The sequence below is a fragment of the Meles meles genome, chromosome 6 (assembly GCF_922984935.1).
Source record: "Meles meles chromosome 6, mMelMel3.1 paternal haplotype, whole genome shotgun sequence".
Classification (NCBI taxonomy): domain Eukaryota; kingdom Metazoa; phylum Chordata; class Mammalia; order Carnivora; family Mustelidae; genus Meles; species Meles meles.
The window spans coordinates 53,724,179-53,743,482 of record NC_060071.1 but is presented as its reverse complement, the minus strand read 5'-3'; the positions used below and the strand labels follow the sequence as shown (position 1 = coordinate 53,743,482).

General features: G+C 38.9%; 1 protein-coding gene across 12 annotated transcripts in view; it reads right to left on the bottom strand.

Moving 5' to 3' along the window:
• The window catches only part of HNRNPC (heterogeneous nuclear ribonucleoprotein C), a 67,374-nt gene that overhangs the window by 18,535 nt on the left and 29,535 nt on the right, over positions 1-19,304 (bottom strand). For 10 of the 12 annotated variants that reach the window (XM_046007489.1, XM_046007499.1, XM_046007491.1 and 7 more), the window contains 2 exons: positions 13,660-13,774; positions 13,009-13,056 (listed from right to left, as the gene is read on the bottom strand). In XM_046007489.1, the coding sequence (XP_045863445.1) occupies positions 13,009-13,056; positions 13,660-13,774 (163 nt within the window). The remainder of the gene's footprint in view (positions 1-13,008; positions 13,057-13,659; positions 13,775-19,304) is intronic. The other 2 variants (XM_046007500.1, XM_046007501.1) reach the window with 1 other exon arrangement.

Here is a 19,304-nt window from a genome sequence, read left to right as displayed (position 1 = left end):
TCAAAGTCACCAATGAACCCCATACATTTTCTTAAAAAAGATTTTATTTAGGGGTGCCTGTGTGGTTCAGTGAGTCAAAGCCTCTGCCTTCAGCTCAGGATCCTGGGATCAAGCCCTGCATGGGGCTTCTCTGCTCAGTGGAGAGCCCATTTTCCCTAGCCCCCGCCTGCTTCTCCGCCTGCTTGTGATCTCTGTTAAATACATAAAAATTTTTTAAAAAGAAAGATTTTATTTATTCATTTGAGAGAGGGATGGACAGAGAGCACAAGCAGGGGAGCAGGACTTGGGGCTCAATCCCAGAACCTGGAGCTGAAGGCAGATGTTTAACCATCTGAGCCACCCAGGCAACCCCCCCACCCCACAATACATTTCTAAATCTTGGATAATCCATCAATATTCCTTGTCAGCTTTGTTCTGAAACTGCAGGCTGAGTTCTCCAACTTCCTGCCTGAAGAGAAGTCTTCAGTCACTACAATTCTCATACTAAACACTACTCAAAATTCATGTGACCCAGGCTTAACTTTGCCAATTTCTAGATCTCAGTGTCAAACTGAGTAATCATTAGCCACATGTGGCTATTCAAATTAAAATATCAGTTCCTGGGATGCCTGGGTGGCTCAGTGGTTAAGTGGCTGCCTTAGGCTCAGGTCATGATCCCAGCGTCCTGAGATCCAGTCCCACATCTGGCTCATTGCTCCATAAGGAGCCTACTTCTCCCTCTGCCTGCCTGTACTCTCTCCTCTCTCTAATAAATAAAATCTTTAAAAAAATAAAATAAAATCTCAGTTCCTCACTCACACTAGCCACATTTTTAAAATAAACATTTTATTTATTTATTTGACAGAGAAAGAGAGAGAGAGATCACAAGTGGGGCGGGGGGGCTTCCCTGCTGAGCAGAGAGCAGGATGAAGCTTGGCCTCTATTAGAGGACCCTGAGATCATGACCTGAGCCAAAGGCAGAGGCTTAACCCACTAAGCCACCTAGCCGCTCATGTTAGCCATATGTGACTAATGTCTACCATACATTAACCACGTAAATACAGAATATTTCTATCACCACAGATAACTACTGCCTATATGTAATTTCCAGAAACAACTTAAATTTCTATAGTTCTTCAATCTATAATAAAACCATAATCTTTATAAACTAGTAAATGTCCTTAGTATAAAGCAACAGTTAACATTATCTCCTGTGACCACAAGGCAGAATGGTGAAACTCCCAAGAAAACTGAAAACAGTAATAAACCTCAAAAATGTCAGTATCAGATATTATATCCAAAGACTTGTATTTACAACAAAGACTTACATTCAACAAGAAAGTCCAATATAAAAATGAGCAAAGGATCTGAATACATTTCTCCAAAAATAAACAAGTATCTAATAAACACACAAATAAGCAAAGTGATTTTCTAGAACATTTTTTTTTTTTTTAGTAATTTCTACATCCAATGTGGAGCTTGAACTCACAACTGAGATCAAGATTTCCATGTTTTTTGGGGCGCCTGGGTGGCTCAGTAGGTTAAGGCCTCTGCCTTCAGCTCAGGTCATGATTCCCAGGTACCTGGGATCAAGCCCTGCATCCGGCTCTCAGCTCCACAAGGAGCCTGCTTCCCCCTCTCTCTGCCTGCCTTTCTGCCTACTTGTGATCTCTGTCTGTCAAATAAATAAAATCTTAAAAAAAAAAGGAAAGAGTTTCATGTTTTTTTGACTGAGTTAGCCAGGTGCTGCTCAAAACCACTGGTTTTTAAGAAAATGCAAATCAAAACCACAAGGAGTTAACACTATTCACTCTCAAACTAGTGTAGTTAAGTAACAAGAACAAATAATAACACAACAAATGTTGGCAAGCATGTGGAGAAGTAGAACCCTCAAACATGGCTGATGGGAATATAAAATAGTACAACTACTCTGAAAGATGGTATGGCAGTACCTCAGGTTAAACATGGAAATATCTTAAGGCCCAACAATTCTACTCATATTAGTATACGCAGGAGGAATGAAAACATAGGTCTATGCAAAAATGTGTATACAAATGTCTATCTATATAGTAACATCATTCAAAATGTGAAAAACACCCAATGTCCACCAACCGATGAATGGATAAACCAAATTTATCCACGGTATCATCCATACAATGGAATATAATCCAGCAATTATATTGCTGGGTGGTTCAGTCAGCCTCCAGCTGAGGTCATGATCCTGCATTTCTGGGATCTGCACTGGACTCCCTGCCCTCTCCCTGCTTCATGCGCTTTCTCAAATAAATAAAATCTTAAAAAAGGGGGGGGGGAGGAAATGAAGTATAAACAAATGGTACAACATGTATGAACCACTAAGTATTAAATGAAAGGGCGCCTAAATGGCTCAATCGGTTAAGCATCTGGCTTGAGTCCCATATCGGGCTCCCTGCTCCGCCTGCTTCTCCCTGTCTCTCTCATGAATAAATAAAAACCAAAAAACTTAAAGTATTAAGTGGAAGAAATCAGTCATAGAAGACAAATACTGTGTGAATCCACTGGTATGAAATGTCCAGAATAGGCAAAACTATAAACAGAATGTGGTTAGTAGTTGCTAGGTCTGGAGACAGAAGACTAGAGAATGACTGTTAACAAGTAAAGTGTTTATTTTGGGGGAATGTTCTGAAATTAGAACACGGTGGTCATGACCACCATGACAGCTCTAAATGTACTAATTGAACTGTATACTTTAAAATGAATTTTAGGGGGCGCCTGGGTGTCTCAATGGGTTAAGCCTCTGCCTTCAGCCCAGGTCATGATCTCAGGGTCCTGGGACCGAGCCCCACACCGGGCTCTCAGCTCAGCGGGGAGCCTGCTTCCCCCCACCCCCCTCTGCCTGCCTGCCTACTTGTGATCTCTCTGTGTCTGTCAAATAAATAAATAAATAAATAAATAAATAAAATCTTAATAGGGGCACCTGGGTGGCCCAGTTGGTTAGGTATCTGCTTTCTGCTTGAGTTGTGATCTCAGGGTCCTGGGATCAAGCCTGGGTCAGGATCCCCACTCAGTGGGGAGTCTGCTTCTCCCTCTCCCCTCTTCACCTGCCATTGGCTTGTGCTCTCTAATAAAATCCTTAAACACACACACATACACACACAATTTTATAGGGGTGCCTGGCTGGCTCAGTCATTTAAATGTCTTTGGCTCAACCCCACATACGGCTCCATGCTCAGCAGGGAGTCTGCTTCGCCCTCTTCCTCTCCCCATGCCATGCTCTCTCAAATAAAATCTTTTTTTTTTTTTTTTTTTTTTTTTAAGATTTTTATTTATTTATTTGACAGAGAGAGATACAAGTAGGCAGAGAGAGTGAGAGGGAAGCAGGCTCCCCGCCGAGCAGAGAGCCCGACGCGGGACTCGATCCCAGGACCCTGAGATCATGACCCGAGCCGAAGGCAGCGGCCCAAACCACTGAGCCACCCAGGAAATAAAATCTTTTAAAAATACAAACATAGGGGCACCTGGGTGGCTCAGTGGGTTAAGCCTCTGCCTTCGGCTCAGGTCATGATCCCAGGGTCCTGGGATCGAGCCCCGCATCGGGCTCTCTGCTCCGCGGGGAGCCTGCTTCCTCCTCTCTCTCTGCCTGCCTCTCTGCCTACTTGTGATCTCTGTCTGTCAAATAAATAAATAATCTTTAAAAAAAAAATACAAATATATATAATAACAGATCTCTCTCCATGAAATTAGATTTTTTAAATTTACTTGAGAGAGGGAGAGCATGAGAGGGAAAGTTAGAGGGGAGAAGCAGACTCCCTGCAGAGCTGGGAGCCCAATGTGGGACTCAATCCTGGGACTCCAGGATCACAACTTGAGCCGAAGGCAGTGGCCCAACCAACTGAGCCGCCCAGGTGCCCCCAATAAAGTTAATTAATTAAAAAAAAATACACACACACACACACACATATTAATGTCAAGGGGAATGACAAAATTTATCTGAATTAAGAGTATCCTGAAGTAGGACTTTAAAAAGCAGAGGCTATCTTTGCATTAGGTTATAACCAGGAACAGCATTTAATTCAGAATCACACAGCGGATTCTCAAGAGTCTTTTTATATCATCATTTGCTTATCAGGTGTTTATCCTGTCTCAGCTTTCATACTACAGCCCACTGTCAAACCTAGTAATTAGACACTTAATGTCTCCTGCACTCCCAAGTCCTTGACAGAAGAATATTACTTGGCTGTGAATAACTGAGGGTCAAATGCTTCCCCAGGAAAGAAATATCTCCTACCTACTTAAGAAGAGTACAGGGACATGGACACACACAAACACACACACTAAACAGCCCAAAATGAATGCTAAGTGAAATAAAGACTGTGGTGTCAAAATTTTAAGTCAAAAATAACCAAGTTTATATTGAAAGTGTATTTGTACTAAACCACACCCTCAATTAAATCCTCCTAGCAATGATCAGATTTCAATGCAAAAAATAAAGAGGGGCTCAGAGCAAATGCAAAATTTCACCTTATGCTTAAAAAATGACACCTACAAAGGCAAGCAGCTAAGAACCCTGCTGATCTGAATCACAAGCCTTTCCAAGCAGATGGTCTCACCCAATTCTTCAAAACCTAAATTTTTTTTAAAGTACTTCATGTGTTTTTCCTTCAGGTCCACTGCTACTCAGGAATATCAGAAAAATAGAAAAAAGAATAAAAGATGATCGCCCCACTAAGTCCAGTAACATGGGGGGGGGGAGGAGCTTTAATCTATACTGTTTATGTAATTAATCCAAAACCTAAAACTTTGTGTTCGTAGAACAAAATAAGTGATTAAGTATTAGTTTAGTAGGATGGCTAGCATGTCTTTCACATGTCTTGCATTTCAATGGAGAGCTAGCTCTCCACCACTGTACTTCACCTCAACTGTCTACCAGGATACCTTCCTAGAAGAAAGATATAAGAGAAGCATCAATATTTTTCCCCAAACTTCAAACTCAAACCCTCTAAACCTCCCTTTCATGTAACCTATACTAGTATGATCTTAGTCATGAAAAAAAAAAAAAAAAATCTAAGCTATACCACATTATTTTCTCCCTACAAAACACATACTCTAATAACTCAGTAATTTACACCAAGACCAGTCTACCTCAGAAATTCCTGTACCTACTCTCCATTCCAACATTTACAATGTTAACTACTTAATACATCTTTTTTCCCTCCAATTTCTCTTTTCTAGCCATGAAGTGGTTACCAAGTTATATCTGCCTATGGGACATATGCCTAACATGCCATACACAAAGCCCTCTACAGCCAACAATCTTTCCTCTTTTAAAAAAGATTTTATTTATTCATTTGACAGAGAGAGCACACATAAGCAGGGGGAAGGACAGAGGGAGAGGGAGAAGCAGGCTCCCCACTGAGCAGGGAGTCTGATACGGGGCTTGATCCCGGGACCCTAGGATCACAACCTGAGCTGAAGGAAGATGCTTAACCAACTGAGCCACCCAGGCACCCAAAAAACACTCTTTCCAATTACAGCTGGATGCTTCCCCAAATACAAACAGATATATTAACAATTCTGTACCTCTACCCTATCTGTGGCAAAACCTCCTCCTTAGTATCAAAAGCAAGTTGAAATATAGCACTTTGTGAAACTACCTAGGGGCTCTTTAAATCTTACAAGAGCTTAGAGCTCCACAAAGAAAACATGACTCATTCTCCTATGACACAATCCTGTACAATAAAGGGAACATAACAGCCGAAAGGATATTAATTCCACATCAAGTTCTTCACTGTTATCATACAGTGCTTGATACAACAGTTTCTTCATTAGTTAACATACGGCTTGTCATACACATACTATATTTGGTTATGTGAGTTGATGTATTCCATTCTTTATATTCAAGGTGCTCTGGCATATTTACTTACATATGTAATAGTTAACAGCACTCTGAAAAAGCTCTAAAGGAAGAATATTTACAGTCCAGTCACTTACACGGTTTACATTATTATTCACATACCATACGCAATGCATGATATTTATATAAAGTCCTCAAAGACCTCAACTAAACCAGGATCTTTTTTTTTTTAAGATTTTTATTTATTTGGGGCACCTGGGTGGCTCAGTGGGTTAGGCCTCTGCCTTCAGCTCAGGTCATGATCCTGGGTCCTGGGATCGAGCCCCTCATCAGGCTCTCTGCTCAGCGCGAAGCCTGCTTCCCCCTCTCCCTCTGCCTGCCTATCTGCCTACTTGCGATCTATCAAATAAATAAAATCTTAAAAAAAAAAAAAACCACAACATTTCAGTACTTTTCTAAAAATGGATGGTTTTATACTTAAGGAGACCCTAAATGTTTATATAAATATTTGCCACAAATACTAAACACTTATATACCATGCATATGTCAGCATACTTAAGAACTTCTAAGTTTGCTTTAAAGGTTAAGATCCCTCAAAAAAAACCCCAAACAAACAAACAAAAATAGAGCTTTAATGCCCGTTTCTCTCCAGCAATGTGGTAAATATTTTTATCACAATACTTCTGGCACAAGAGCACATACAGCTTTCTAATGATCCATCATTTCAAAAGTGAATGACTAAAACTCAATGCGCAAAGAGATTGTAAAAAAATTAGAAATAAATTTTAAGGATTTGGAAAAAGAAATCACCTTAAGTATTTCAACGCAACTGCTCACACAAGAAGCCTTTTAGCAACAATGTTCCTAGAAGCAACAAGATTCTCAATAGGACAACTGAAACTGGATCTCTGTCAGAAGCTTTCAAGTTTTCACTTCCAACATCAACAAACAGTAATGTTGTCACACACAGACATGAATTATGCAAATCCCCTTGTTTTATACATTAGATGTCCATGAATAATCGCCATTAAACAAAAAACTACTTTTGGGGCTATATCCTATCAGAAAAAAATGTTTTGATTAATGAATCTCAGGTTACAGTATATGTGAAATAGTGACAGTATGTCTGTCAGATATTAATATATCTAAAATGGCAGGTCCACATATATCAGCAATTAATTAAAATTCATCCCCAAACTTCTAACAACTCTAAAATTAGGAATGGCCTTAAGAACAAAAACAAAAGACAGGCCTAATTCAGGTAATCAGTGAAAAAAGTAACTTATAGAAAAAACCGAGTAATAATCATTTGGACTTTTCCATCATTAAAATGCAAAATCTGACCACTGTAGTAATGCTAAGATATTAACAAATACATTTATTTAAATTTGGAAGAACATCACCATTCCTGGTACAACATGTACTGAGAATCCTTTCAAACTATGGTAATTTTGGCACCTGGGTGACTCAGTTTGTTACGTGACTGCCTTTGGCTCAGGTCGTAATCCTGGAGTTGGAGGATCAGAGTCCCATATTGGGTTCCCTGCTTGGCAGGGAAGTCTGCTTCTCCCTCTCACCTCTCCTCTCCCTCTCATGCTCTCTTTTTCTCTCAAATAAATAAAATCTTAAAAAACAAAAAACAAAAAACCACAGACTATGGTAATCTTAAATGACCACAGGTAACAGTTTTAAATTTTCCACCCATACTCTGAATTAAAATCAGTGCGGGATGTAGCATAAAGCTACAGAATCTGATCCCATTGTCTTCCCAGACAACATATAAAATTTAAGTGACTTGGTTACGTTTTAACATGATTACCCTCCAGTTTTTTTTTGTTTTTAAGATTTTACTTATTTATTTGACAGACAGAAATCACAAGCAGGCAGAGGGGCAGGCAGAGAGAGAGAAAGCGAAGCAATCTCCCCAATGAGCAGAGACAGCCCGATGTGGGAGCTCAATTCCAGGACCCTGGGATCATGACCTGAGCCAAAGGTAGAAGCTTTAAGCCACTGAGCCACTCAGGCGCCCCAATTACCCTCCAGTTTTAAAGGTAAAATATTTACAATCCTTGGGATTTGATCAGAAATGCCCACTCATCCCTAAACAAAAATACAAGTCATTCTAATTCTCCTAAGAAAACACTGTTAATTACCTACTTCCTGACATCTAAAGTGTTTCTCCTTATAAAATACCCAATGCTTCCTGCATCTTTAAAACGTCAAAAATCAGACTAATGATGACTAAAATGCATAAATCAGACTAATGATGACTAAAATGCATAATGCCTTTATGAAGTATTCTGCTTTTGTTTCCCTTAACCCGTTTCCTCATTCCTAATGAAAAGGGAAAAAAAGAAAACAGATCCTGAAATCTCATCAAGCCTGCAAATCTATCTAGCAGATCAGAGAAAATACAGGTGGCAGAGAAACATGCTAAAATACACAAAAATGTAACCCACAGAATCAAATCTGTGGAAAACAGATGAGATTAAGAAATATTATAAGTATAAATGGTACTGGGATTATGTTTATAAAAGCAGTCTTTGTATCTTCTACTCTGCACTATTCTCTTTTTTTTTGCAAAGGGGGATGGGGGTGGGGGGCGCAAGTGAGAGAATCTTAGGCAGGCTTCACACCCAGTGTGAAGCCCAAGCAGGGACTCAATCTCAGAACACTGAGATCAGTATCTGAGCCAAAACGAAGAGTCAGATGCTTAACTGACTGAGCCACCCAGGTGCCCTTACCCTGTTCTCTTTTATATATATTTAAATTGAGATGTTTTAGAAGACACTAAAAAAATTAAGCTGGGGCACCTGGGTGGCTCAATGGGTTAAAGCCCCACATCCAGGTGCTCTGCTCCGCAGGGAGCCTGCTCCCCCCGCCCCCAACAAGCTGCCTCTCTGCCTACTTGCAATCTGTCAAATAAACATTTAAAATCTTTAAAAAAAAATTAAGGTGTCTAGAAAACACACACTAACCATTGCTCATTTCACTACACATTAGCTGGTAAAACTGCTGTCACACATAAAGAACTTGAGTTATGCTACAGATGTTAGTTTTCTGGAAAGAGAACTTGTGGGGTATCTGCAAGTCCCTTCATTTTGGTAAGTGTTAACAAGATAATATACACCAGTGTTAATAGGATTAAGAAAATCAGAAGTAGGGGCGCCTGGGTGGCTCAGTGGGTTAAGCTGCTGCCTTCGGCTCAGGTCATGATCTCGGGATCCTGGGATCGAGTCCCACATCGGGCTCTCTGCTCAGCAGGGAGCCTGCTTCCCTCTCTCTCTCTCTGCCTGCCTCTCTACTTGTGATCTCTCTCTGTCAAATAAATAAATAAAATCTTAAAAAAAAAAAAGAAAATCAGAAGTAGGGGCGCCTACTGCCTTCAGCTCAGGTCATGATCTCAGGGTCCAGGGATCGAGTCCCGGATCGGGCTCTCTGCTCGGCAGGGAGCCTGCTTCCCTCTCACTCTCTCTGCCTGCCTCTCTGCCTACTTGTGATCTCTGTCTGTCAAATAAATAAATAAATAAATAAATAAATAAATAAAAAGAAAGGGAAAATTAAATAAATAAATAAATAAAAAGAAAGAAAGGAAAAATTAAATCTTTAAAAAAAAAAAAATCAGAAGTATAACTTCCAGCGAATTTAACATGTAAGAAATCTGAAGATCTTGATAATAAATAGGAATGAATCCTCATGGTCTTCACTGGTAAACAGTTGTAACATTTGGGGGGTGGTTATATTTATAATGCGATTTTCAAAAAAAATTGTTTTAAAGATTGTATTTGAGAGACAGATTGTATTTGAGTAGGGGGGAAGGGGCAGAAACCAAACGATCCCAGGGCCTCAGATCATGACCTGAGGTGAAGGCAGACGCTTAACCCACTGAGCCACCAGAGGCCTTTATAATGCAATTTATCTTTCATGTTTCAGTAGGCATTATTTCCATTTTAGAGATAAGAAAACTGTGATCACATGACTTTGGTCGTAAGCTTCTTTGCTAATTTTTAAGTCTTTGGATTCTTCAATTGTTCTTTTGTTGAAGAACAATTCTTCAACAATTCTTTTGTTGTTGTTCTTCAAATGTTCAATTGTTCTTTCCTAAGCTCCATATCAGCTGCCTCTCTACCATAAAAAGAAAGCTAGACAATAATGAAATGATCTAGGGGTTCCTGGGTGGCTCAGTCAGTCAAGTGTCTCACTTTGGCTCAGGTAATGACCTGGGTCCAGGGATGGAGCCAGTCATCATGCTACATCAGGCTCCATGCTCAGCAGGGAGTCTGCTTCTCCTCCTCCTTCCCCAGCTCATGCAGGCTCTCTAATAAAATCTAAAACAAACAAAAATAAAAACACACACAACAAAACCCTAAAGAAATGCCAAATTTATGTCATGAAATATTTATGTGAATTCTGTGTTCTTAAGGGTATGACTGAAGGGATTAGGCAGACACTGATTTAACCCCATTTACACAGGAAGACCCAGAGCTTTCAGCTCATCTTAGAGCCAATGTTCCATTCTGTTTTAGTAAGGAATCCAACCCAGTTGATTTAGGATGACTATGTTAGCAACTAAGACAGAAGAAGTCTTAACCTTGCAAATAAAGTATGTTTAGAATGACTTCTAAGCAGAAACTAATGAAATTTTCCTTAGTTTTATTTTTTAACTATGTTCATTTTCCTACTATAGACCTCAGTGATACACTTGAATCGGCTCTTTACCCACTACTGCCATGTTGCTTGGTTATCACAAGTGTCTTTCTAGGGGCGCCTGGGGGGCTCAGTGGGTTAAGCCTCTGCCTTCAGCTCAGGTCATGATCTCAGGGTCCTAGGACTGAGCTCCGCATCTGGCTCTCTCCCTGCTGAGCCTGCTTCTCCCCTTCTCTCTGCCTGCCTTTCTGCCTACTTGTCAAATAAAAAGTAAAAATCTTAAAAAAAAAAAAAGTCTCCTTGTATTGGCTGAGATTAGAATGTAAGGAGAAAGACATTAGTTATCACTGACCCTCTATAAAATCAAGCAATACCATCAGACTAACTAAAGGTATTCTCTTTCCTCTTGAAAAACTAAAAAGTAAGGCCAGTATTGGCACTGCCACCAACTTTTAGGATCAAAGAGCAGTGGCAAGAAATTTGAAGGTATTTCTGCAAATATCTAAATTTTCTTCACTATTTCTTCCTGTTTACATCTCTTTTCAATTAACCCTTTGGTAAGTCCTCACTCAAAAACAATCTTTTCTGAACTAATAGTGGGATGATGGTAGGGATGGTCGTTAAGTTTTGCTGCGTCAACAGGACAACTAAAACTTTAGATGGCTATTCTCATGAAAAAGGTAGGATTGTGCATGTTAAAAATCTCTATACACTCAATTTTAAACAGGAGTTTCTTGCATTCCAGTTCAAGATACACCCCCAAATTATTTATACTGTATATACATATATATAAATATACTAGAATTTTTCTAAAGGGAGCCATGGACAAAGAAACAGGGTCAGAATTACAGAAATACAACTACTTCCTCATCCCTTATTGATTCTTGACTCTGACATCGAATTTCTTCAGAAGCTTTTAAAAAAAAAAAAAAAATATATATATATAGATAGATAGATACACACACACACACACACATATACCGACACTCAAGAATCTACTTAGACCATGTGTACAATGATCCTTAGAGCTATAGCTGGGCATTGAGTATTTTCTTAAGCAGAGAGTTGAGTGTAAAGGGCAGTTGCCTCAGATAAACTTAAGTCTCTTCAAGTCACTCACCCAATGATCTCATTTTCATTAGCAAAGAGATGCCCAGATCTGTTCTTAATTGTTTAATACCTTAATATTTTCAAAGTATGAGAATCAGCATAGTTTTCAAGATATATAGTCAGGCTAACAGACACAAAATGTGAAGAAATCTCTAAGGACAAATGAACCATTCTGATGATGCATGAAGAATACTCAAACACACCTTAATATGGCATTCAAAGACCTTAACAATGTAGGCCCAAACTATTTTTCTGGTCTTATTTTTTTGGCCTATTAATGACTAGCTTGCTTAAGTCCGTATTTGTCTCAAACACGAAAAGTATACAAAAAGTATTTATGTTCAGGTCCTTACTCATAGTGTTTACTGACGGACTTGATTTCATTACCCAAATCCCTTGGCATGACTAATCCACTCAGTGCAAAATTTTTTCTTTTGGGAAAACATTCCCTAATCAGGAAAGCTATTACTTTTATTTCCAAAGCAGAAATTGATCTAACTGAAATTCTTATATATATTAACACCATACTAATGACTGGAATACTGAAAACCTAAGATGAAAAATAGTGAAGGAAAATTCATACTAGGTCAAGTCCAGTGTAGGAGTACACTCCATATACTTCCATATAATGCATCATTTAAAAAGCAGGAAACCAAATAAACTTACTATCTCCTTAATGTTCATTAAGACTAATGTTCAGTATGATACTAGTATCTTCTGTGTATTATCATTCCTCAGTAACTAATTCCTATTATCATGTGTAAATCTGTAATTCAAAACCATCCATAACGTATCCCTATCCACACACCTTCCTGATTTTCTCAACGAATACTAATGCTCTTCTGAAGACGCATGCGCCCATACACATGCACACCTATCAACCACTGTTCCAACCACCTTGCCTTCTAGAGTGGTGTCAACCACCACCCCCAATCTGCAAGTCTTCAACACTTTATAACCCCTGAAGCAATTTATATTGTTAATTCCTTTATGTATGCTTACTGTACCCTATTTTACATCAGTTGGTTTGCTCAACAGAGACTTAGGATCTTTTTTTTAAGTAATTTTGCTATAAGGCCCTATAATGCAAAGCCAAGTGGCAAGTATGCAATAAGGAAATAAGGAAGAGAACAGGGAAATGCTACTTAAGTCCTATTTTATCATTTGACAAGTCAGTCCTTACTTTTTGCTGGCATACAAATGCAAACAAAATACTAGACGTGTTCCCGTATGCCCTCAAAATATATAAGCTGACTCTTTGAAATCAACAGAAATGTCACCCACCCTAGTCTACCCCTAACCAACTGCAGGATGGTATTTTCCATTATGTTTATAAAGGGGGTACCTCGAAAACATCTTTGTTGTTCATTACAAGAGAATGTTCATTACAAATCAGAAAAAAATAAATGGTTAGACAAGACACAACACCTTTAACATACCTGTCATAATAATCTCGTTGAAAGTCATAGTCCAAGTCAAAAGAGGAGCTGAAAAATAAATACCAAAGAGGATTAATTTGGAGCTGTTGATGTAAATTCATAATAGCAGATGGGAAAAACAAAAACAAAAAACCATGCAAAACCAACCATAACAAATAGATCAAGAGATTAGCATGGAATAATTCCCAATCATTTAAGCAACAAATCACTAAAATTCCAATCATCTTAGAAGCCACTGGACATGCAGCAGCTAATTTGCGAATTTAGGCACAAATCTGCTCCAATTCCAACATAAAACGTAACACTAATATAAGAATACTGAAAAGTACAACAGTAAAACAAATATTCTTATGCTATTCTCCTTCCCTTTCGTATTTCCCAGCTTCTTACAAACTAAACAACTCCTCTCCAAAGATTTCACTGTATGTTAAAAATACCAAACTGCTCTTTAGTAAATAAAAAAAATCTCAGGGAATTCTAACAATTCTCTGGGAAATGGGCGAAAAGGAGTTATACTAATACAAAATTAATAAAGCATCATTTTTACACAGATAAAACATACTATAGTTAACCCTCCCCACATCCAGAAAACAGATAGAGAAGATGCCCACTGATGGACACAATGCAGTTATAAATAATAAAGTTCCGGACCTGAGTAGAGGGGACGGAGAAGGGTGTTCTGGTACTGACCCGTACATCTCCGCTGCAGATCGTTTCACACCTGCTTTTCCTCGGTTCACTTTTGGCTCTGCAGCCAGATTAATATCTGAAAAAAACAAAAAGAAAGACAAAAACCTTTAACGACAACCCTGTAGGGGTAGTGTAGCATCTTAAACTACAGTTTTAAGATGTGTAAGTAGTATATAAATCAAGAAAGAATGAACATGATATCCCATCTTTTCTTATGAAAAAGGGCTCATGAATTTTTACAAGGCTAGGACTTAATTTTTCAATCCTTTGTCCTCTGTTCTGTAACAAAAAGGTATTCATTATGTATAAGACATATATGCACTTATTATATATAAGACATGACCATTTGTCTTTGGTACCTTCTACCCTCAGTTCCCAATAAAATGAAACTCTCCCTACTAAGAGCACATATTAGGAATGAATGAATGACCTCAGAGATATAAAATATATAGCAATTCATGAATTATTAGGAGTATGATACCCTTAAATTACCCCCAAAGGTGAATTTTCATTCTCCTTATAAATAGGATCAGCTGTAAAAGTTGAATAATAGGGGCTCCTGGGTGGCTCAGTAGGTTAAAGCCTCTGCCTTTGGCTCAGGTCATGATCCCGGGGTCCCGGGATTGAGCCCCGCATCGGGCTCCCTGTTCAGCAGAGAGCCTGCTTGCTTCCCTTCCTCTCTGCCCGCCTCTCTGCCTATGTGTGATCTCTATCAAATAAATAAAAAAATTAAAAAAAAAAAAAGTTGAGGAATACTATTCAGCCAATTGCTCAACAACTTTTACATACACATTTGTGCGTGCACATGTGTCTCTGTGTGCGCACGCACACATACATACACACACAAATCAAGAAAAGGGAATTAAGGGAACAAAGGAAAAAGTCTTACGTTCCATAAATGTAATTTTAAAAACACCTATTCCAACATGGCCAGCTATAGTCCTACGACTCACTGCCTACCAAACAAAAAAATTCATGATCTCTTCCTTATGCTAACAAGATCCCATTTGTCAAAAACCAGCTCTCCAAAACTTAGTTCATCAAATGACCAACTGAAAAACTCTTTTAGTACACTATCTGCTGAACATCATTACATTAATGAAGAATCTGAAGAGTTTCTAGTTCACTAAATTCATTTCCAATTTTTAGCACCTAATGGTAAGAACAACCTTGCCTTTAAAGTTGATTTTTGTTTTTATCTGAGTAGGTTCCAGGCACAGTTTTCCCCACCTCTACCTCCTTCTCTTTAAAAAAAACAAAAACAAAAAAAAAAACAACGCAATTCTAAAATAAAAAACAGAACAAGATTATATATCATGTTGATTATACAACCTCCCCCGACCTTTTCCTGAAGATAATTCCTGAAGAGAATGAACAGGGAGTAGGGAGAGGGAAAAGCAGGCTCCTGCTAAGCAGAAAGCCAGACGCCTGACTGGACTCCAGGACCCTGGGCGGAAGGCAGATGCTTAACCAACTGAGCCACCTAAGTGCCCTGATTATACAATCTTATAGAAGAATTATTCCATGTGTCCTAAACTGTAGTACTGAGTCAATATCCAGAATAGGATATATATTAATAAAAAATATCAAATCTAAAAAAGCACTTAGTAATCTTAATTTTTGTAAAAAAAAAAAAAACAAACGGGCATGGTTATTTTGAAACTGTGGAACTAAGCACATGTAGAATTGTTTTGTTTTCTTAAAAAAAAGTGCTTCCTATTCTGCTTACTAAAACTAGACGAAAACTATTAAAAATCAGTAACGAACACTCCCTGTTGTACAGATTATGACTTTTAGGTAATTCCCATTATTTTATGAAGTGGCAAACAGATTTAGGTCAAGAAATACATCAGAAGACCTGGAATATCTTGTGATGCGAAAAAGCAAGGAAGCAATGAAATTATTATAAAACTAAGATCTCGGGGAGCCTGGGTGGCTCAGTGGGTTGGGTTCCTGCCTTCAGCTCTGGTCATTATCTCAGGGTCCTGGGATCGAGCCCCGCATCGGGCTCTCTGCTCCGCGGGGAGCCTGCTTCCTCCTCTCTCTCTCTGCCTACTTGTGATCTCTCTCTGTCAAATAAATAAATAAAATCTTTAAAAAAAAAAAAAACAACAACAACAACAAAAAACACTAAGGTCTCAAGGACACAGGATACACTGGCCACAGATGAAATTCTGAGCTCTAAAGAAGGGCATGTAATGTATTAACACGCACCAATTTAAATTATTAGAAATATTAATATTATGGGGGCACCTGTCTGGTTCAGTCTGTACAGCATGTGATCTAGGGGTTTTGAGTTCAAGACCCATGTTGGGTGTAGAGCTTGTAGAACTTCAAAAAAATTAAAAAAACCCACACTCAGACAACCTCTTCAGGGTCCCTTCTCTCCTTGGGAGCTTTGTACTATCACCTTGATATCACTCAATAAACCAGGCTTTGCTGCCCACCCCTCAAGCTAAAATATTGAAGAGTTTTTGAAAAAAATGTATCTGGTCTTTCCACCATGAATGATATTTCAGAGAAAGCAATATTAATGAGTTGTTCATTTCAGAAGAGTTAAGCAGAAGGGAATTAGAAATCTACTCTTTTGCAACCCCTAATGAAATACCTCATCAATGATCATCAATGGATGATCACCAGTAAGGTGGCAAATTCATGGCAAACTTTTATCACAGATGGATCAAGATGTAAAAACCTGAACCCACAAACTATCCTTAACAGTACTAAAAATGGGCAACCATGTTAAGGTGTGATAGAACATAAAATACAAAAAAAGTCTGAAATAATAAAGAAATCTAAACATGGATTGAATATTTGATGGTATTAAGGAATTACTGTGAGTTTCTTAATGTGATAAGAGCAGTGTGGTTTGCATTTTGTTAAAAGTTCTTAACTGCTGGATATATGAAGTCTTAAAATTATTCTAATGAAATTTAAAAGAAAACCAATAAAACAGATGAAAACATGATCAAATATTGGTATTTAACAAGGTGAGATGTACTTAAAAATTCATTAAATTTCTCTACTTTTGTGTTAGTAAATTTCCATGACAGTTAAAAAAAAAAGTATGAAAAACCCCGACTTCATTTTATGATGCAGCCATTTTACAGATGTCAAAGTTTTATACATGTGTTTTCTTGTACTTTGGATATAGGACAAATAGGTATGAAAATTTCTTACATATCCTCCAATTACAACTGTTCCATGGATTTTCAATGTCAAGGATTACAAGGTTCTCTAACTTCCAGTATTTTCCCATCCCAATCCAGTATGGTTGGGATTTTTACAAATAGTTAGCATTTAAGAAGTGTTTACAAATTACACAGTACTTTTATTCTAGAATGACAGAGCTCTTTACGTGAAGAACCACCGAGAAACAGTAACCAAACATTCAAATAGTCTAAAAAGCTGTTGAGGGACACCTGGGTGGCTCAGTTGGTTAAGCATCCAACTGCTGGTTTTGGCTCAGGTTATGATCTCAGGGTTGTGAGATGAAGCCCCAAAGGCCATCACGCTCTGTGCTGGGGGCGGGGAGAAGGTCGACTTCAGATTTCCCCCCTTTCTCTCCAGCCCCACCCTTCTCTAAAATAAAAAAAGAAGGTGCCTGGGTGGCTCAGTCAGTTAAGCTCCTGCCTTCAACTCAGATCATGATCCCAAGGTCCTGGAATGGAGCCCTACATCTGGCTCCCTGCTCAGCTGGAAGCCTACTTCTCCCTCTCCCTGCTGCTCCCCCTTCTCATGCTGTGTCAAAAAAATTAAAAACAACAACAAAAACCCTTAAAATAACATCTTCAAAAAAAAGAAAGAGCTGGGGCGCCTGGGTGGCTCAGCGGGTTAAAGCCTCTGCCTTCGGCTCAGGTCATGATCCCAGGGTCCTGGGATCGAGCCCCACATCGGGTTCTCCGCTCCACAGGGAGCCTGCTTCCTCCTCTCTGTCTGCTTCTCTGCCTAGTTGTGATTTCTGTCAAATAAATAAAATATTAAAAAAAAAAAAAGAGAGAGCTGTTCCTGATATTAAGAATGCTGTTTACTCCAAGAATGGAGCTGTCATTTATTTAAAAAAAAACAAAAACAGCTGAAACTTTACAATAAATCATGTTATGTAGAAGTATTTATTAAATGCTACAATCATTATGAAATGCTTAAATTCTGTGTAGTACTGTAAGGAAACACCAACATGGAAACACTTAAGGGGGAAAAAATTCACAACATCCTGAAGAGAGAAAGCCAGGTAGAAAATAAAACATTTAAGGTGGAATTCAACTTGAACACTATGCTTAAAAAAAGAAAAAAAAAAAACCAAAAACCTGAATATAAACTCTTGATAATGTTGAAAACAATATGAAAATTTAAATAAGCCACCACAGGAATCTTTAGAAAACTAAAGTCTTTTTATTTATTTGACAGAGAGAGACACAGTGAGAGAGGAACACAACACAAGCGGGGCTCGATCATCTGAGCCAAAGGCAAGGTAGACACTTAACCCTTCAGCTTCCCTAATAGTCACACACAGAAAAATATAAGCTATATAGGAGCGCCTGGGTGGCTCGGGTTAAAGCCTCTGCCTTTGGCTCAGGTCATGATCCCAGAGTTCTGGGATCGAGCCCCACATTGGCCTCTCTGCTCAGCAGGGAGCCTGCCCCCCCCACACTCTGCCTGCCTTCTTTGCCTACTTGGGATCTCTGTCAAATAAATAAAATCTTTTAAAAAAATAAGCTATATAAAATTAACTACGATTCTGAAAGCAAATCTTAGCAATGGATAAGCAGTCAAAATTTTCATGGAGATGAAATTCTACAATCTTCAGGAACATCTTAGGGCGCCTGGGTGGCTCAGTGGGTTGGGCCGCTGCCTTCGGCTCGGGTCGTGATCTCGGGGTCCTGGGATCGAGTCCCGCATCGGGCTCTCTGCTCGGCAGTGAGCCTGCTTCCCTCCCTCTCTCTCTGCCTGCCTCTCTGTCTACTTGTGATCTCTCTCTGTCAAATAAATAAATAAAAAATTTAAAAAAAAAAATTAAAAAAAAAAAAAGATGTAATAAGATCCTCTAAAGTTTAGAATATAAACATCTCAGCAAAGCTCAGACTTCATTCTCAAATATTTGAACGTGGTAGGTCAGGAGACCCCTTACTGGGGAAACTAACACCAAAAACAAAACCAGTTTGTACTGCTAATGCTAAAATATATGTAACACTAAGCATCTTTTATTGAGCATAACATGCAGACTTACACTAGAAGCTTCTCATGAAACAGCCTAATTAATCCAAATTCTTGGTAACACCAAAGTACTATTATCTCAGGTAAGAACAGACAACAGACTGGAGGTGGCCTGGGTGGCTTAGTGGTTTAAGTGTCTGCCTTCGGCTCTGGTCATGATCGTAGGGTCTTGGGATGGAGCCCAGCATTGGGCTTCCAGAGAAGAGGGCTTCTCCCTCTCTCCCTGTGTCTCTCTGCCAAATAAATAAAATCTCTGGGGGAGGGGGGAGAACAGGTAATAGACTGACATACTATACCTCCATTTTAACAGATGAGAAGGCTCAGCCAAGTTATGCAGACTGCCCAAAACACAGTTGTGCCAAGCAATCTGACTCCACAGCCCATGAGTGACT